The following is a 16,532-nucleotide window of genomic DNA, read 5'->3' on the forward strand; positions in this document are numbered from 1 at the left end:
GTATAAAGCCGCCGGGATCCTTGGGGTTGCGGCTGGAATCGGAGGTTAGTTAAAGAGGCCCTCCCGTATATGTTTCTTTAAATTTATCTTGACTGAGGTGCCAAAAAACTTTATTTTAACTGTATTTGTTATACACTTGTGAAGAGAGTATTATTATTGTTAATACCAAAGTAAGTGATGACCAATATTTTATTTTGTTAGTAAACGTTTTGATGTTTAATGTTGACAGCGGTGATCCTTGGTTCAATGGTCCTTGGTTTGTGCGTCCATCTGAGACTATACATCCACCAACTCGCTTATTCTACAAGAATGAGGTTTTCTTGAGTTCGATTGAAGACACAAATCCCATGCGCAGTATCTGTGGAAAGTGTCATGTTATGATCTACAAAGATTACACCTCAAGTAAGTAGAAGAAACTGTAGCATCCTATAAATGAATACATAAAGTTTGTTATAATTATTGGTTGGGAGGAGTCAGCATTGTTTAAAGAAGGTGATGTCAGGTGGGGGTAGGTAAGCCTTGGTTGGAAGGAGTCAGCATTGTTTAAAGAAGGTGGTGTCAGGTGGAGGTAGGTAAGCCTTGGTTTGAAGGAGTCAGCATTGTTTAAAGAATGTGGTGTCAGGTTGGGGTAGGTAAGCCTTGGTTTGAAGGAGTCAGCATTGTTTAAAGAAGGTGGTGTCAGGTTGGGGTAGGTAAGCCTTGGTTTGAAGGAGTCAGCATTGTTTAAAGAAGGTGGTGTCAGGCGGGGGTAGGTAAGCCTTGGATGGAAGGAGTCAGCATTGTTTAAAGAAGGTGGTGTCAGGTGGGGGTAGGTAAGCCTTGGATGGAAGGAGTCAGCATTGTTTAAAGAAGGTGGTGTCAGGTGGGGGTAGGTAAGCCTTGGTTGGAAGGAGTCAGCATTGTTTAAAGAAGGTGGTGTCAGGTGGTGGTAGGTAAGCCTTGGTTGGAAGGAGTCAACTATGTTTTAATGAAGGTGGTGTCAGGTTGGGGTAGGTAAGCCTTGGTTGGAAGGAGTCAACATTGTTTAAAGAAGGTGGTGTCAGGTGGGGGTAGGTAAGCCTTGGTTGGAAGGAGTCAGCATTGTTTAAAGAAGGTGGTGTCGGGTTGGGGTAGGCAAGCCTTGGTTGGAAGGAGTCAGCATTGTTTAAAGAAGGTGGTGTCAGGTGGGGGTAGGTAAGCCTTGGATGGAAGGAGTCAGCATTGTTTAAAGAAGGTGGTGTCAGGTGGGGGTAGGTAAGCCCTGGTTGGAAGGAGTCAGCATTGTTTAAAGAAGGTGGTGTCAGGTGGGGGTAGGTAAGCCCTGGTTGGAAGGAGTCAGCATTGTTTAAAGAAGGTGGTGTCAGGTGGGGGTAGGTAAGCTTTGGATGGAAGGAGTTAGCATTGTTTAAAGAAGGTGGTGTCAGGTGGGGGTAGGTAAGCCTTGGATGGAAGGAGTCAGCATTGTTTAAAGAAGGTGGTGTCAGGTGGAGGTAGGTAAGCCTTGGTTGGAAGGAGTCAGCATTGTTTAAAGAAGGTGGTGTCAGGTGGGGGTAGGTAAGCCTTGGAGGGGAGGAGTCAGCATTGTTTAAAGAAGGTGGTGTCAGGTGGGGGTAGGTAAGCCTTGGATGGAAGGAGTCGGCATTGTTTAAAGAAGGTGGTGTCAGGTGGGGGTAGGTAAGCCTTGGAGGGGAGGAGTCAGCATTGTTTAAAGAAGGTGGTGTCAGGTGGGGGTAGGTAAGCCTTGGTTGGAAGGAGTCAGCATTGTTTAAAGAAGGTGGTGTCAGGTGGAGGCAGGTAAGCCTTGGTTGGAAGGAGTCAGCATTGTTTAAAGAAGGTGGTGTCAGGTGGGGGTAGGTAAGCCTTGGAGGGGAGGAGTCAGCATTGTTTAAAGAAGGTGGTGTCAGGTGGGGGTAGGTAAGCCTTGGTTGGAAGGAGTCAGCATTGTTTAAAGAAGGTGGTGTCAGGTGGGGGTAGGTAAGCCTTGGAGGGGAGGAGTCAGCATTGTTTAAAGAAGGTGGTGTCAGGTGGGGGTAGGTAAGCCTTGGTTGGAAGGAGTCAGCATTGTTTAAAGAAGGTGGTGTCAGGTGGGGGTAGGTAAGCCTTGGATGGAAGGAGTCAGCATTGTTTAAAGAAGGTGGTGTCAGGTGGGGGTAGGTAAGCCTTGGTTGGAAGGAGTCAGCATTGTTTAAAGAAGGTGGTGTCAGGTGGGGGTAGGTAAGCCCTGGTTGGAAGGAGTCAGCATTGTTTAAAGAAGGTGGTGTCAGGTGGGGGTAGGTAAGCCTTGGATGGAAGGAGTCAGCGTTGTTTAAAGAAGGTGGTGTCAGGTGGGGGTAGGTAAGCCTTGGAGGGGAGGAGTCAGCATTGTTTAAAGAAGGTGGTGTCAGGTGGGGGTAGGTAAGCCTTGGTTGGAAGGAGTCAGCATTGTTTAAGGAAGGTGGTGTCAGGTGGGGGTAGGTAAGCCTTGGAGGGGAGGAGTCAGCATTGTTTAAAGAAGGTGGTGTCAGGTGGGGGTAGGTAAGCCTTGGTTGGAAGGAGTCAACTATGTTTAAAGAAGGTGGTGTCAGGTGGTGGTAGGTAAGCCTTGGTTGGAAGGAGTCAACTATGTTTAAAGAAGGTCGTGTCAGGTGGGGGTAGGAAAGCCTTGGAGGGGAGGAGTCAGCATTGTTTAAAGAAGGTGGTGTCAGGTGGTGGTAGGTAAGCCTTGGTTGGAAGGAGTCAACTATGTTTTAATGAAGGTGGTGTCAGGTGGGGGTAGGTAAGCCTTGGAGGGGAGGAGTCAGCATTGTTTAAAGAAGGTGGTTTCAGGTGGGGGTAGGTAAGCCTTGGAGGGGAGGAGTCAGCATTGTTTAAAGAAGGTGGTGTCAGGTGGGGGTAGGTAAGCCTTGGTTGGAAGGAGTCAGCATTGTTTAAAGAAGGTGGTGTCAGGTGGGGGTAGGTAAGCCTTGGAGGGGAGGAGTCAGCATTGTTTAAAGAAGGTGGTGTCAGGTGGGGGTAGGTAAGCCTTGGTTGGAAGGAGTCAGCATTGTTTAAAGAAGGTGGTGTCAGGTGGAGGCAGGTAAGCCTTGGTTGGAAGGAGTCAGCATTGTTTAAAGAAGGTGGTGTCAGGTGGGGGTAGGTAAGCCTTGGAGGGGAGGAGTCAGCATTGTTTAAAGAAGGTGGTGTCAGGTGGGGGTAGGTGAGCCTTGGTTGGAAGGAGTCAGCATTGTTTAAAGAAGGTGGTGTCAGGTGGGGGTAGGTAAGCCTTGGAGGGGAGGAGTCAGCATTGTTTAAAGAAGGTGGTGTCAGGTGGGGGTAGGTAAGCCTTGGTTGGAAGGAGTCAACTATGTTTAAAGAAGGTGGTGTCAGGTGGTGGTAGGTAAGCCTTGGTTGGAAGGAGTCAACTATGTTTAAAGAAGGTGGTGTCAGGTGGGGGTAGGAAAGCCTTGGAGGGGAGGAGTCAGCATTGTTTAAAGAAGGTGGTGTCAGGTGGTGGTAGGTAAGCCTTGGTTGGAAGGAGTCAACTATGTTTTAATGAAGGTGGTGTCAGGTGGGGGTAGGTAAGCCTTGGAGGGGAGGAGTCTGCATTGTTTAAAGAAGGTGGTTTCAGGTGGGGGTAGGTAAGCCTTGGATGGAAGGAGTCAGCATTGTTTAAAGAAGGTGGTGTCAGGTGGGGGTAGGTAAGCCTTGGTTGGAAGGAGTCAGCATTGTTTAAAGAAGGTGGTGTCAGGTGGGGGTAGGTTAGCCTTGGATGGAAGGAGTCAGCATTGTTTAAAGAAGGTGGTGTCAGGTGGGGGTAGGTAAGCCCTGGTTGGAAGGAGTCAGCATTGTTTAAAGAAGGTGGTGTCAGGTGGGGGTAGGTAAGCCCTGGTTGGAAGGAGTCAGCATTGTTTAAAGAAGGTGGTGTCAGGTGGGGGTAGGTAAGCTTTGGATGGAAGGAGTGAGCATTGTTTAAAGAAGGTGGTGTCAGGTGGGGGTAGGTAAGCCTTGGATGGAAGGAGTCAGCATTGTTTAAAGAAGGTGGTGTCAGGTGGGGGTAGGTAAGCCTTGGAGGGGAGGAGTCAGCATTGTTTAAAGAAGGTGGTGTCAGGTGGGGGTAGGTAAGCCTTGGTTGGAAGGAGTCAGCATTGTTTAAAGAAGGTGGTGTCAGGTGGAGGCAGGTAAGCCTTGGTTGGAAGGAGTCAGCATTGTTTAAAGAAGGTGGTGTCAGGTGGGGGTAGGTAAGCCTTGGAGGGGAGGAGTCAGCATTGTTTAAAGAAGGTGGTGTCAGGTGGGGGTAGGTAAGCCTTGGTTGGAAGGAGTCAGCATTGTTTAAAGAAGGTGGTGTCAGGTGGGGGTAGGAAAGCCTTGGAGGGGAGGAGTCAGCATTGTTTAAAGAAGGTGGTGTCAGGTGGTGGTAGGTAAGCCTTGGTTGGAAGGAGTCAACTATGTTTTAATGAAGGTGGTGTCAGGTGGGGGTAGGTAAGCCTTGGAGGGGAGGAGTCTGCATTGTTTAAAGAAGGTGGTTTCAGGTGGGGGTAGGTAAGCCTTGGATGGAAGGAGTCAGCATTGTTTAAAGAAGGTGGTGTCAGGTGGGGGTAGGTAAGCCTTGGTTGGAAGGAGTCAGCATTGTTTAAAGAAGGTGGTGTCAGGTGGGGGTAGGTTAGCCTTGGATGGAAGGAGTCAGCATTGTTTAAAGAAGGTGGTGTCAGGTGGGGGTAGGTAAGCCCTGGTTGGAAGGAGTCAGCATTGTTTAAAGAAGGTGGTGTCAGGTGGGGGTAGGTAAGCCCTGGTTGGAAGGAGTCAGCATTGTTTAAAGAAGGTGGTGTCAGGTGGGGGTAGGTAAGCTTTGGATGGAAGGAGTGAGCATTGTTTAAAGAAGGTGGTGTCAGGTGGGGGTAGGTAAGCCTTGGATGGAAGGAGTCAGCATTGTTTAAAGAAGGTGGTGTCAGGTGGGGGTAGGTAAGCCTTGGAGGGGAGGAGTCAGCATTGTTTAAAGAAGGTGGTGTCAGGTGGGGGTAGGTAAGCCTTGGTTGGAAGGAGTCAGCATTGTTTAAAGAAGGTGGTGTCAGGTGGAGGCAGGTAAGCCTTGGTTGGAAGGAGTCAGCATTGTTTAAAGAAGGTGGTGTCAGGTGGGGGTAGGTAAGCCTTGGAGGGGAGGAGTCAGCATTGTTTAAAGAAGGTGGTGTCAGGTGGGGGTAGGTAAGCCTTGGTTGGAAGGAGTCAGCATTGTTTAAAGAAGGTGGTGTCAGGTGGGGGTAGGTAAGCCTTGGAGGGGAGGAGTCAGCATTGTTTAAAGAAGGTGGTGTCAGGTGGGGGTAGGTAAGCCTTGGTTGGAAGGAGTCAGCATTGTTTAAAGAAGGTGGTGTCAGGTGGAGGCAGGTAAGCCTTGGTTGGAAGGAGTCAGCATTGTTTAAAGAAGGTGGTGTCAGGTGGGGGTAGGTAAGCCTTGGAGGGGAGGAGTCAGCATTGTTTAATGAAGGTGGTGTCAGGTGGGGGTAGGTAAGCCTTGGAGGGGAGGAGTCAGCATTGTTTAAAGAAGGTGGTTTCAGGTGGGGGTAGGTAAGCCTTGGATGGAAGGAGTCAGCATTGTTTAAAGAAGGTGGTGTCAGGTGGGGGTAGGTAAGCCTTGGTTGGAAGGAGTCAGCATTGTTTAAAGAAGGTGGTGTCAGGTGGGGGTAGGTTAGCCTTGGATGGAAGGAGTCAGCATTGTTTAAAGAAGGTGGTGTCAGGTGGGGGTAGGTAAGCCCTGGTTGGAAGGAGTCAGCATTGTTTAAAGAAGGTGGTGTCAGGTGGGGGTAGGTAAGCCCTGGTTGGAAGGAGTCAGCATTGTTTAAAGAAGGTGGTGTCAGGTGGGGGTAGGTAAGCTTTGGATGGAAGGAGTTAGCATTGTTTAAAGAAGGTGGTGTCAGGTGGGGGTAGGTAAGCCTTGGATGGAAGGAGTCAGCATTGTTTAAAGAAGGTGGTGTCAGGTGGGGGTAGGTAAGCCTTGGAGGGGAGGAGTCAGCATTGTTTAAAGAAGGTGGTGTCAGGTGGGGGTAGGTAAGCCTTGGTTGGAAGGAGTCAGCATTGTTTAAAGAAGGTGGTGTCAGGTGGAGGCAGGTAAGCCTTGGTTGGAAGGAGTCAGCATTGTTTAAAGAAGGTGGTGTCAGGTGGGGGTAGGTAAGCCTTGGAGGGGAGGAGTCAGCATTGTTTAAAGAAGGTGGTGTCAGGTGGGGGTAGGTAAGCCTTGGTTGGAAGGAGTCAGCATTGTTTAAAGAAGGTGGTGTCAGGTGGGGGTAGGTAAGCCTTGGAGGGGAGGAGTCAGCATTGTTTAAAGAAGGTGGTGTCAGGTGGGGGTAGGTAAGCCTTGGTTGGAAGGAGTCAGCATTGTTTAAAGAAGGTGGTGTCAGGTGGAGGCAGGTAAGCCTTGGTTGGAAGGAGTCAGCATTGTTTAAAGAAGGTGGTGTCAGGTGGGGGTAGGTAAGCCTTGGAGGGGAGGAGTCAGCATTGTTTAAAGAAGGTGGTGTCAGGTGGGGGTAGGTAAGCCTTGGTTGGAAGGAGTCAGCATTGTTTAAGGAAGGTGGTGTCAGGTGGGGGTAGGTAAGCCTTGGAGGGGAGGAGTCAGCATTGTTTAAAGAAGGTGGTGTCAGGTGGGGGTAGGTAAGCCTTGGTTGGAAGGAGTCAACTATGTTTAAAGAAGGTGGTGTCAGGTGGTGGTAGGTAAGCCTTGGTTGGAAGGAGTCAACTATGTTTAAAGAAGGTGGTGTCAGGTGGGGGTAGGAAAGCCTTGGAGGGGAGGAGTCAGCATTGTTTAAAGAAGGTGGTGTCAGGTGGTGGTAGGTAAGCCTTGGTTGGAAGGAGTCAACTATGTTTTAATGAAGGTGGTGTCAGGTGGGGTAGGTAAGCCTTGGAGGGGAGGAGTCAGCATTGTTTAAAGAAGGTGGTTTCAGGTGGGGGTAGGTAAGCCTTGGAGGGGAGGAGTCACCATTGTTTAAAGAAGGTGGTGTCAGGTGGGGGTAGGTAAGCCTTGGTTGGAAGGAGTCAGCATTGTTTAAAGAAGGTGGTGTCAGGTGGGGGTAGGTAAGCCTTGGAGGGGAGGAGTCAGCATTGTTTAAAGAAGGTGGTGTCAGGTGGGGGTAGGTAAGCCTTGGTTGGAAGGAGTCAGCATTGTTTAAAGAAGGTGGTGTCAGGTGGAGGCAGGTAAGCCTTGGTTGGAAGGAGTCAGCATTGTTTAAAGAAGGTGGTGTCAGGTGGGGGTAGGTAAGCCTTGGAGGGGAGGAGTCAGCATTGTTTAAAGAAGGTGGTGTCAGGTGGGGGTAGGTAAGCCTTGGTTGGAAGGAGTCAGCATTGTTTAAAGAAGGTGGTGTCAGCTGGGGGTAGGTAAGCCTTGGAGGGGAGGAGTCAGCATTGTTTAAAGAAGGTGGTGTCAGGTGGGGGTAGGTAAGCCTTGGTTGGAAGGAGTCAACTATGTTTAAAGAAGGTGGTGTCAGGTGGTGGTAGGTAAGCCTTGGTTGGAAGGAGTCAACTATGTTTAAAGAAGGTGGTGTCAGGTGGGGGTAGGAAAGCCTTGGAGGGGAGGAGTCAGCATTGTTTAAAGAAGGTGGTGTCAGGTGGTGGTAGGTAAGCCTTGGTTGGAAGGAGTCAACTATGTTTTAATGAAGGTGGTGTCAGGTGGGGGTAGGTAAGCCTTGGAGGGGAGGAGTCAGCATTGTTTAAAGAAGGTGGTTTCAGGTGGGGGTAGGTAAGCCTTGGATGGAAGGAGTCAGCATTGTTTAAAGAAGGTGGTGTCAGGTGGGGGTAGGTAAGCCTTGGTTGGAAGGAGTCAGCATTGTTTAAAGAAGGTGGTGTCAGGTGGGGGTAGGTTAGCCTTGGATGGAAGGAGTCAGCATTGTTTAAAGAAGGTGGTGTCAGGTGGGGTAGGTAAGCCTTGGTTGGAAGGAGTCAGCATTGTTTAAAGAAGGTGGTGTCAGGTGGGGGTAGGTAAGCCTTGGATGGAAGGAGTCAGCATTGTTTAAAGAAGGTGGTGTCAGGTGGAGGTAGGTAAGCCTTGGTTGGAAGGAGTCAGCATTGTTTAAAGAAGGTGGTGTCAGGTGGGGTAGGTAAGCCTTGGTTGGAAGGAGTCAGCATTGTTTAAAGAAGGTGGTGTCAGGTTGGGGTAGGTAAGCCTTGGATGGAAGGAGTCAGCACGTTTAAAGAAGGTTGTGTCAGGTGGGGGTAGGTAAGCCTTGGTTGGAAGGAGTCAGCATTGTTTAAAGAAGGTGGTGTCAGGTGGGGGTAGGTAAGCCTTGGTTGGAAGGAGTCAGCATTGTTTAGCACATTGTAAATATAACTCAAACTCAAACTGGGTTTTGAATATACAGTATGTCCTGAGCTTATTCTTTCGGCCAGATTTAGTTCTGCAGTCATTGTGCAATCTGTTATACCAGTTTGAAATAAACTCATTACATAGTTGTTGAACAAAAATACGATTCACATTCCTTTGGTTTGCAAGGTCTGGTATGTTCTCTGGCATGTTGTAGGAGACTGAATCAAAGTATTTTCTAAGCATAAGAAATACTGATGGTTTGTGGTTAAGCCCTAGAGTTTGATCAACTTTGGAGGAGTTGTACAGAATGGAATTCCTGTGTTTACCACTCAATTCAAACCAGTAGTTAAGCAATGTTTACGTTGCTCTATTGACAAAGGAAAGCTACTAAATTCATCCTGAACTTCGTCCTTGGGTGTACGTCTATTCACATTTAAAATAAACCTTAACCAATTTAGATAAAAAGCTTCAAATTGGTCCATTTCTTTCTTCCAAGTAACAGCTGAACAATATTCAATTGATATAAATAGTTTTGAAAACTGTTTCGTGCTTGCAATTAATAGAGTCAGAGTTTTTTTTAGACAGCAATGGTGCATAAAATTACAGAATTTATGAAAAATTTATGAAATATTTTGTGTTACAATTTTGATGGATCAGGTCGTCCTACAGAGTATGAAGAGGCTGATGTGTTTGTCTGTGAATCACAATACAAGGAAGCTGAGAGACAAATTCGTAAACTCAAGAGCATCAAGCGCTACTCTGTCTCTAATAAAGTGGTTGATGATGAAATCTACTTCTTTAAGAAAGGCATCACACCTCTAAAGGAAGCATCCCCACTCCTGCAGCAAGCATCAGAAGGTACTGATATGAGTCAGACTGATGGAGTGCAGACTGCAACTATAGATGAAGATGATGATAAGACGGTCATATTGACTGCTGATGAAGAGACACAGGATAGTACTTCCACAGCGCCACCTATAGGCACATCAAAGGTACAATCAGCTTTTTTTGGGGGGGGGAATTTTTTCATCTATCAGAAATCTTTTATCTATAATTAAGATTTTTTCTTCTTCAAAGATTTGTCTGACCTGTCAAAGGTTGAAGGAAGTCTTGTGATGGTGCGTCTTGTCAAATTGTTTGTAAATTTTGTTTAGCTACACAGCATTGCAATTTAAAGGACCAAACTAAGTAACAATTAAATATCAGTTCCACTCAGATATCAGTTGGTAGTGTCTGCTCTTTTCAGTCGCTAACGTGGGAAATGTCAGTGCACAGGCAAACTGTTGTGTTTAGGTTTTTGTCCCGCTGCATTTGTGAAAGACAACTAACATCTTCTTTAAATTTTTTACTTGATACGTTTTTTTAACTCGATTTGCTCGGTTTTTTAATTTCAATATTGCATCAAAATGCAACTTGACTTGTATTTTTTTTTTCAAATAGTGAAATTCGTAGAATGTATCGGTCTGTGTAGTAATTTGATGGTATTATGTGTGAAAGGGGAGTTGAAACAACTTTCAGGCCCCACCTGTTTGGATAGTGAAATGTGCGTAGGTACGCCAAAGGATGTTTACAAATAAAGTACTTCGTTTTCTGCCATTTTTTTCTGTTCCAAATTCCTGTCCAATCAAACATTTGATTGCATGGGCAGTTTGGTAAGCATTTTTGGTATCCATGGTATCTGGCAGTGAAGGTAAGAAGCCAATGGGTAATAAGCCAACCAAATAACCAAATAGCTGATAAGACACTTTGGATCATGGCAATTGGCGAGACCTTATTTATGTATTGGAGTTGAGCATCCCAAAGATTACTCGGCATTGGAGCGTTGCGGAGGTCCCTCTTGACTAGCCAATTGGGTACCTCACACCATAGAAGATTGGGTGACTGTATCGTGTACCCTAGCAGATAGGGCAGTCAAGTCACCATACCAAAGCCAAATGGCAAAATTCTGAGCCAAGATAATGCAACCCAATCCAAGATGATGTGCTTCTACTAGCCAAGACGGTGTAAGGTATGACTTTAATGGTATGGATGAGTAAATTTTGAAGTTTACCGGTACATTACATGTCTTTCGAAGCTCAAACCTGACTAACCCTGTGGTGCGTTGCTTCCAGTGAGGTTACATGTACTTGTGATATTGGGGCCAAACCCTACATTTATGTTCAGCTTGATCTCCATGTGATTGATGAGGATAGTTAGTAAAAGGCTTGTGTTAAGACAGGGTTGCTTTGATTCCATATCTATCCCTTTTTACTTTGCTTGGAATACAATGTGTTTTACCCCACGGGTCCTTCTACATGGGATGGCTTAGACGGTTGCCATTCTGCAGGACAATTTCAGTGAAAACAAATTTACCTTGTAGAATTGTTTTCACAATGATCTTTTCTGGAAAAAAGAGGGAAAACAGAACACATCCAGGAAAATGTTTGACCAACATATTGGTGCAATGCAGTGTGCATTATTGTTGAATACTGCAGTCATATTGACTGCTGTGCAAAACTTACTTGACCTTCAAAGGCAATGCAAAACTAATCGACCTAGTCCAGTTTGGGGATAATATTAAATCAGACCAACCATTGGAGCAAACTTGAGACATTCCAGTCTAATTGTAAATGTAGATTTGTTATTGAATGTACAAGTTTCCTGTAAGACGCTCTTAAATAGGAAATGTTTCAATAAGTTTGCAGATCTACCTTAAAATATAACTGAACATCTGCTTGCATCATTTAAAATCTGACAGTCTTCCCCAGTCATATTTGTCAACTTTGTTTGAATTTTGTTGCTTAATATATTTACATATTTCAGAGACATTCCCAATTTAAATGCTAGCGTTTGCAGACATTTTGATATGCCCTGCATTCATGGTGAGTATTACTGTCCTTTCAGGTTAATAACTGCAGCCCAAGCAGATCAACAAGTAGCCAGAAACTGGTAATCAATCTGAACCTTTCTATGTTGATTTACGCAGAATATTGTCTGTCATAACAATTAGGCCACATAAACAAAAAAATTGTTGATCGTCCTTTTTTTTGCAGATGGGGGAGGGAGGGAGGTTTTTTTCTTTCTTTTTTAATTAAAAAAAAAAAAGTTTTGTTGACATGCCAAATATGAAATCAAGAATAAAGAAATCATCAAAATCACTATAAAACAGTGTGTTTTTGATGTTTTCAATAGTTTTGTCAAACAAATTTAACTCTAAGATGACATTTTCTGTAAACTTTTTCAAACAACTAAGCACAGTGTAGCCCAAGTAAATATTTGAAGAATTGTTCTTGCTTTGCCAACATGAATAAAAACCTTCTTTAAACATCTTTTAAAACCTGTACATTTTGAAAAAAATATCAGCTGAAAAATCTGGGCAGTAAAAGTATAAAGAGATATCCAGACATGGGAAAAAAAAATGGGGTCGGGGGGACGATCAACAATTTGTTTTGTTTATGTGGCCTTACTGTTTTTAATTTAATTAACTTCATATCACCCAATGTCTGCTTGATTTAATGACTCAATGTGGAATTAAATTAATATCACCAAGTACTTGTTACCAACCTACATGTACATAGTGTTGTGCAAGTACAGTTTCATTTTACTCAATCAACAACATGCATAAGTAGTTTACCAGCACTGGCCAGCATTATGCATACCCCAACCTTTCTATCATCCTCCTGTCCCAGGAGAACTACCCAAGTTATCTTGCAGCTTTAACTATTTGTATAAACTCACAGTAAGTAATGTGTGGTGACTCTAATAACACCCAGGTGTGTTTGTTGAAGATTACTTGAGCAAAATACAGTACATGGTTAAGCAGAAACCCTTAATCATACCTGTAAGTTGTGATCCAGTCATCATTGATTCTCAAATTACACTGGGATCATGTGGGATCACCAAGGGTGTGCATTTTGATGGCCCTAACCAGTCACAGTTTCATTTTTTTTTAAATTAATAACTTGTTAGACTAACATTTTGGAAAAAACTTGGGTTGAACCCAAAACAAAATATTTCACAATAAGAGCAATATTAAGAGTTGCAGTTTGTTAAGGTCCATTTTGACAAGTATGAGCAGAAAGGAACATTGCATGGAATTCCAGGTTGTCCAGAGGTTTTTAACCACATTTTTTTATTCTTCAATTGAGTCTTCTAAGTCTTAGGCCTTACAAGGCATTAACCCTTTAGATACTGTTCAATTCTACATTATCATCACAAAACTCCCAGAAGTTGCGAATATTGTTCATTTTTTTAATCAAAATTATCCAGTATTAATAATAACAGATATAGCATGAAACATAAGATTAAGTTTTGGATTTAGAAATTGGGGTAGTATTTAACATGAAACATCTGGAGTCAAGTTTTTTACTCCATAAAATGGCCGACGGTGTTAGATAGCAAAGTAAAAGGAAAACCACACATTTTCTAGGCATATTTGTGTAGATCATTGTATTCTACTTTTAAAACATCTTTCCAACCATATTGATTTCATATCAAACGCTTTTCATGTAAAGGCAACGTTTATAGTTCATTTGTAGAACTTCTTTGGCCCATGTTGATTTAAGTGATATTAAATTGCTAAACAAATGGCAAGGAGTAAACTGATTGAAACTTGTTTATTGGGGACTGACCCAGTGACAACATCCTGCTGCCTCGTACTTTGTGCCAATAAAGGCCCTGTATGCCTGCACTTTTTGTTAGTTAGAAGGAGATCATATCTAGTCTTTGATTCTGGCCAAGGTAGATGGAACAACAAACTAAACAATCCAAGCACCATAAAGGAGAGTCATCAGGGTAAACTTGACTGGGTTCTTGGTCTTATTACACATCCCTGAATCGTTGCTTAACCGTCCCCTCTGGCTCCATGGCACACATGGATGGTTTCTATATTATGGGCTTAGAACAGACTGTGGCACACAGTCGCTTTACCTTTTGGGTATAAATCCTTTTATGGAGCAGTACAAACTGCCATTGATGTTGGTTTCCTTGGCGTTTGACATTCCTTTGCTCATGGGGGTCTTCTGAATTGTCTTCCTATTCACTGCGCAGATTCTCCTATAATAAAGATAATGTAATAATATATTTTATGACTCTGTCAAGGGTAAAGATTCTGCAGGCTGTTTATTCAAAATCCACCAATGGTTCCCATCAATGGTTCCCATCATGGTTCCCATCATGGCTCCCATCAATGGTTCCCATCAATGGTTCACATCAATCGTCATCATCATTTAATGGTTCCCATCAATGGTTCCAGTCAATGGTTCCCAGCAATGGTTCCCGTCAATGGTTCCCATCAATGGTTCCCATCTATGGTTCCCAGCAATGGTTCCCAGCAATGGTTCCTGTCAATGGTTCCCGTCAATGGTTCCCGTCAATGGTTCCCGTCAATGGTTCCCATCAATGGTTCCCAGCAATGGTTCCCAGCAATGGTTCACAGCAATGGCTCCCAGCAATGGTTCCCAGCAATGGTTCCCAGCAATGGTTCCCAGCAATGGTTCCCAGCAATGGTTCACAGCAATGATTCCCAGCAATGGTTCCCAGCAATGGTTCCCATCAATGGTTCCCAGCAATGGTTCCCAAACTGCCATTGATGTTGGTTTCCTTGGCGTTTGACATTCCTTTGCTCATGGGGGTCTTCTGAATTGTCTTCCTATTCACTGCGCAGATTCTCCTATAATAAAGATAATGTAATAATATATTTTATGACTCTGTCAAGGGTAAAGATTCTGCAGGCTGTTTATTCAAAATCCACCAATGGTTCCCATCATGGTTCCCATCAATGGTTCCCATCATGGTTCCCATCATGGTTCCCATCAATGGTTCCCATCAATGGTTCACATCAATCGTCATCATCATCATTTAATGGTTCCCATCAATGGTTCCTGTCAATGGTTCCCAGCAATGATTCCCGTCAATGGTTCCCATCAATGGTTCCCATCTATGGTTCCCAGCAATGGTTCCCAGCAATAGTTCCCATCAATGGTTCCCATCAATGGTTCCCATCAATGGTTCCCATCAATGGTTCCCATCAATGGTTCCCATCAATGGTTCCCGTCAATGGTTCCCATCAATGGTTCACATCAATCGTCATCATCAATCGTCATCATCATCATTTAATGGTTCCCATCAATGGTTCCCGTCAATGGTTCCCAGCAATGATTCCCGTCAATGGTTCCCATCAATGGTTCCCATCAATGGTTCCCATCAATGGTTCCCATCAATGGTTCCCATCAATGGTTCCCAGTCAATGGTTCCAGTCAATGGTTCCCGTCAATGTTCCCGTCAATGGTTCCCGTCAATGGTTCCCGTCAATGGTTCCCGTCAATGGTTCCCAGCAATGGATCCCATCAATGGTTCCCATCAATTGTTCCCAGCAATGGTTCCCATCAATGGTTCCCATCAATGGTGCCCAGCAATGGTTCCCAGCAATGGTTCCCAGCAATGGTTCACAGCAATGGTTCCCATCAGTGGTTCCCAGCAATGGTTCCCAGCAATGGTTCCCAGCAATGGTTCCCAGCAATGGTTCCCATCCAGCTGGCACACTGGTATAGGAACATCTGAGCCAAACTTGTCCCCAGAAAATAACATGTGGTTGCATCACTTGTGGATGGAAAACACTGAAAGTCATGATTTAGTAGTTTGACCAGTATTAAACTGATATCTGTTGCTAACCTTTTTTCTTGTTCATTAAAGGGACAGATTGCCTTGGATAAGGCGAGTTGGTCAATGAAAAGCATTTGAAACCTATATGTATTTTATTTTATAAAATGCATATGGTTAGAAAGATGTTTTGAAAGTAGAATATAATGATCCACTTAAATATGCCTCAAAGTTTTCCTTTTATTTTGTGAACTACATGTAACACGGTTGGCCATCACAAAATGGCTAACCATGTTAGTTCATGACGTGTGAGAAAATCATTCAATTTCGAGGCAAACTTGTGTGGATCATGATATTCTACTTTTGAAACATCTTTCTAACCATATGCATTTTAGAACAGAGAGATTAAACGTTTTTTTTATAGACCAAATCGCTCCAAGGAAATGTGTCCCTTTAAACACTCAGATTAAACAAAGTATCAGAAGGACCAAAACCATAACAGGTGAATGAAACATGGAGCAAAGGGAGTTTTGTTATACATGTATACCGTAACAATTAGGTCAATTTGGTCCTATCTTTTAGGATAGAGTATGTAGAATTGGAATGAACACTTTGAGTTTTTTTGTTTTTTGTTTTTTTTTTCAGATGGGGGGGGGGGGTGTGGGGGGTTAAAGGTGAAGAATTGACATTAAACAATGAAAAATGCAAGTTAATATTAAGTAATAATTATTTTGTCTAAAAGTGAGCTCAACAAAGTGTTTTATTTCAAAACTTAAAATTTACATAGACCTCTCTTTTTAACTATGAAAAACATCAAAACAATTGATTGAATTTTGTTGTTACCATATAATGTTCTGCTAAATTCTGTCATAAGAATTGCATTGGCACTGCCACTGGTATCATGTTATATCAGTACCTTGCAAGTAATCCTAAAATTAGTTCTTTTTGGGTGGTACACAAACTATCGGAACAGCTAATTATTATTACATTTCACTTGGGCCTAACTCTGGGTAGCATTCTACACCTACATAAGTCGTATGCATTTTTCTTTGAAGATTTGGTCATTATACGCTAAATGGACAGACAATGGGTTGGTGTGTCTAACCGTTGACATGCAGACTTTAACAAAAGGGATCCAAGTGGTTTGAAAGTGGTTTGAACATAAGTGTAGGAATCCAAACAGGTGTACAAACCAAAGCTGCCTTTAATTTAACTCAGTGTACAAACAAAAAAGTTCCAAACATTGGACAAAAAGAAGAGGTCTCGGATTGATTAATAATAATTCAAAATGCTTTCAACGAGTTCCCGAAAAGAAATTAATTAGTCTTTCAATAACCTCTCTTTCTGTATAAATGTATATATAAGTGCCTTGAGTACCTTGTGGGCATGGTGGGTAGATACATGCGCTATACAAGACTGGTATAATAAATGAATGTAGCAATAATTTGTCTACAGTTTAAAGGAACACGTTGCCTTGGATCGGTCGAGTTGGCTTTGAAAAGCGCTTGAAACCGCTTGTTATAAAATGCATATGGTTAGAAAGATTACTTAAAAGTAGAATATAATGATCCATACAGACATGCCTCGGAATTTCTCGGTTTTCCTTTTACGTCACGAAGAAACACGGTCGGCCATTTATGGGAGTCAAAAATTTGACTCCCATAAATGGCCGACCGTGTTAACTCCCATAAATGGCCGACCGTGCTAGTCGACGGGGTAAAAGGAAAACCAC

At 43.8% G+C, this 16,532-nt stretch overlaps 1 protein-coding gene across 7 annotated transcripts in view; it reads left to right on the plus strand.

The window, feature by feature from the left end:
• Positions 1-16,532, plus strand: part of LOC139954256 (protein polybromo-1-like) — a 69,511-nt gene that overhangs the window by 33,830 nt on the left and 19,149 nt on the right. For 6 of the 7 annotated variants that reach the window (XM_071953975.1, XM_071953981.1, XM_071953980.1 and 3 more), the window contains exons 24-26: positions 230-402; positions 8,879-9,213; positions 11,105-11,149. In XM_071953975.1, the coding sequence (XP_071810076.1) occupies positions 230-402; positions 8,879-9,213; positions 11,105-11,149 (553 nt within the window). The remainder of the gene's footprint in view (positions 1-229; positions 403-8,878; positions 9,214-11,104; positions 11,150-16,532) is intronic. The other variant, XM_071953978.1, reaches the window with a different exon arrangement.

Source organism: Asterias amurensis, chromosome 2 (genome assembly GCF_032118995.1).
Source record: "Asterias amurensis chromosome 2, ASM3211899v1".
Lineage (NCBI taxonomy): Eukaryota > Metazoa > Echinodermata > Asteroidea > Forcipulatida > Asteriidae > Asterias > Asterias amurensis.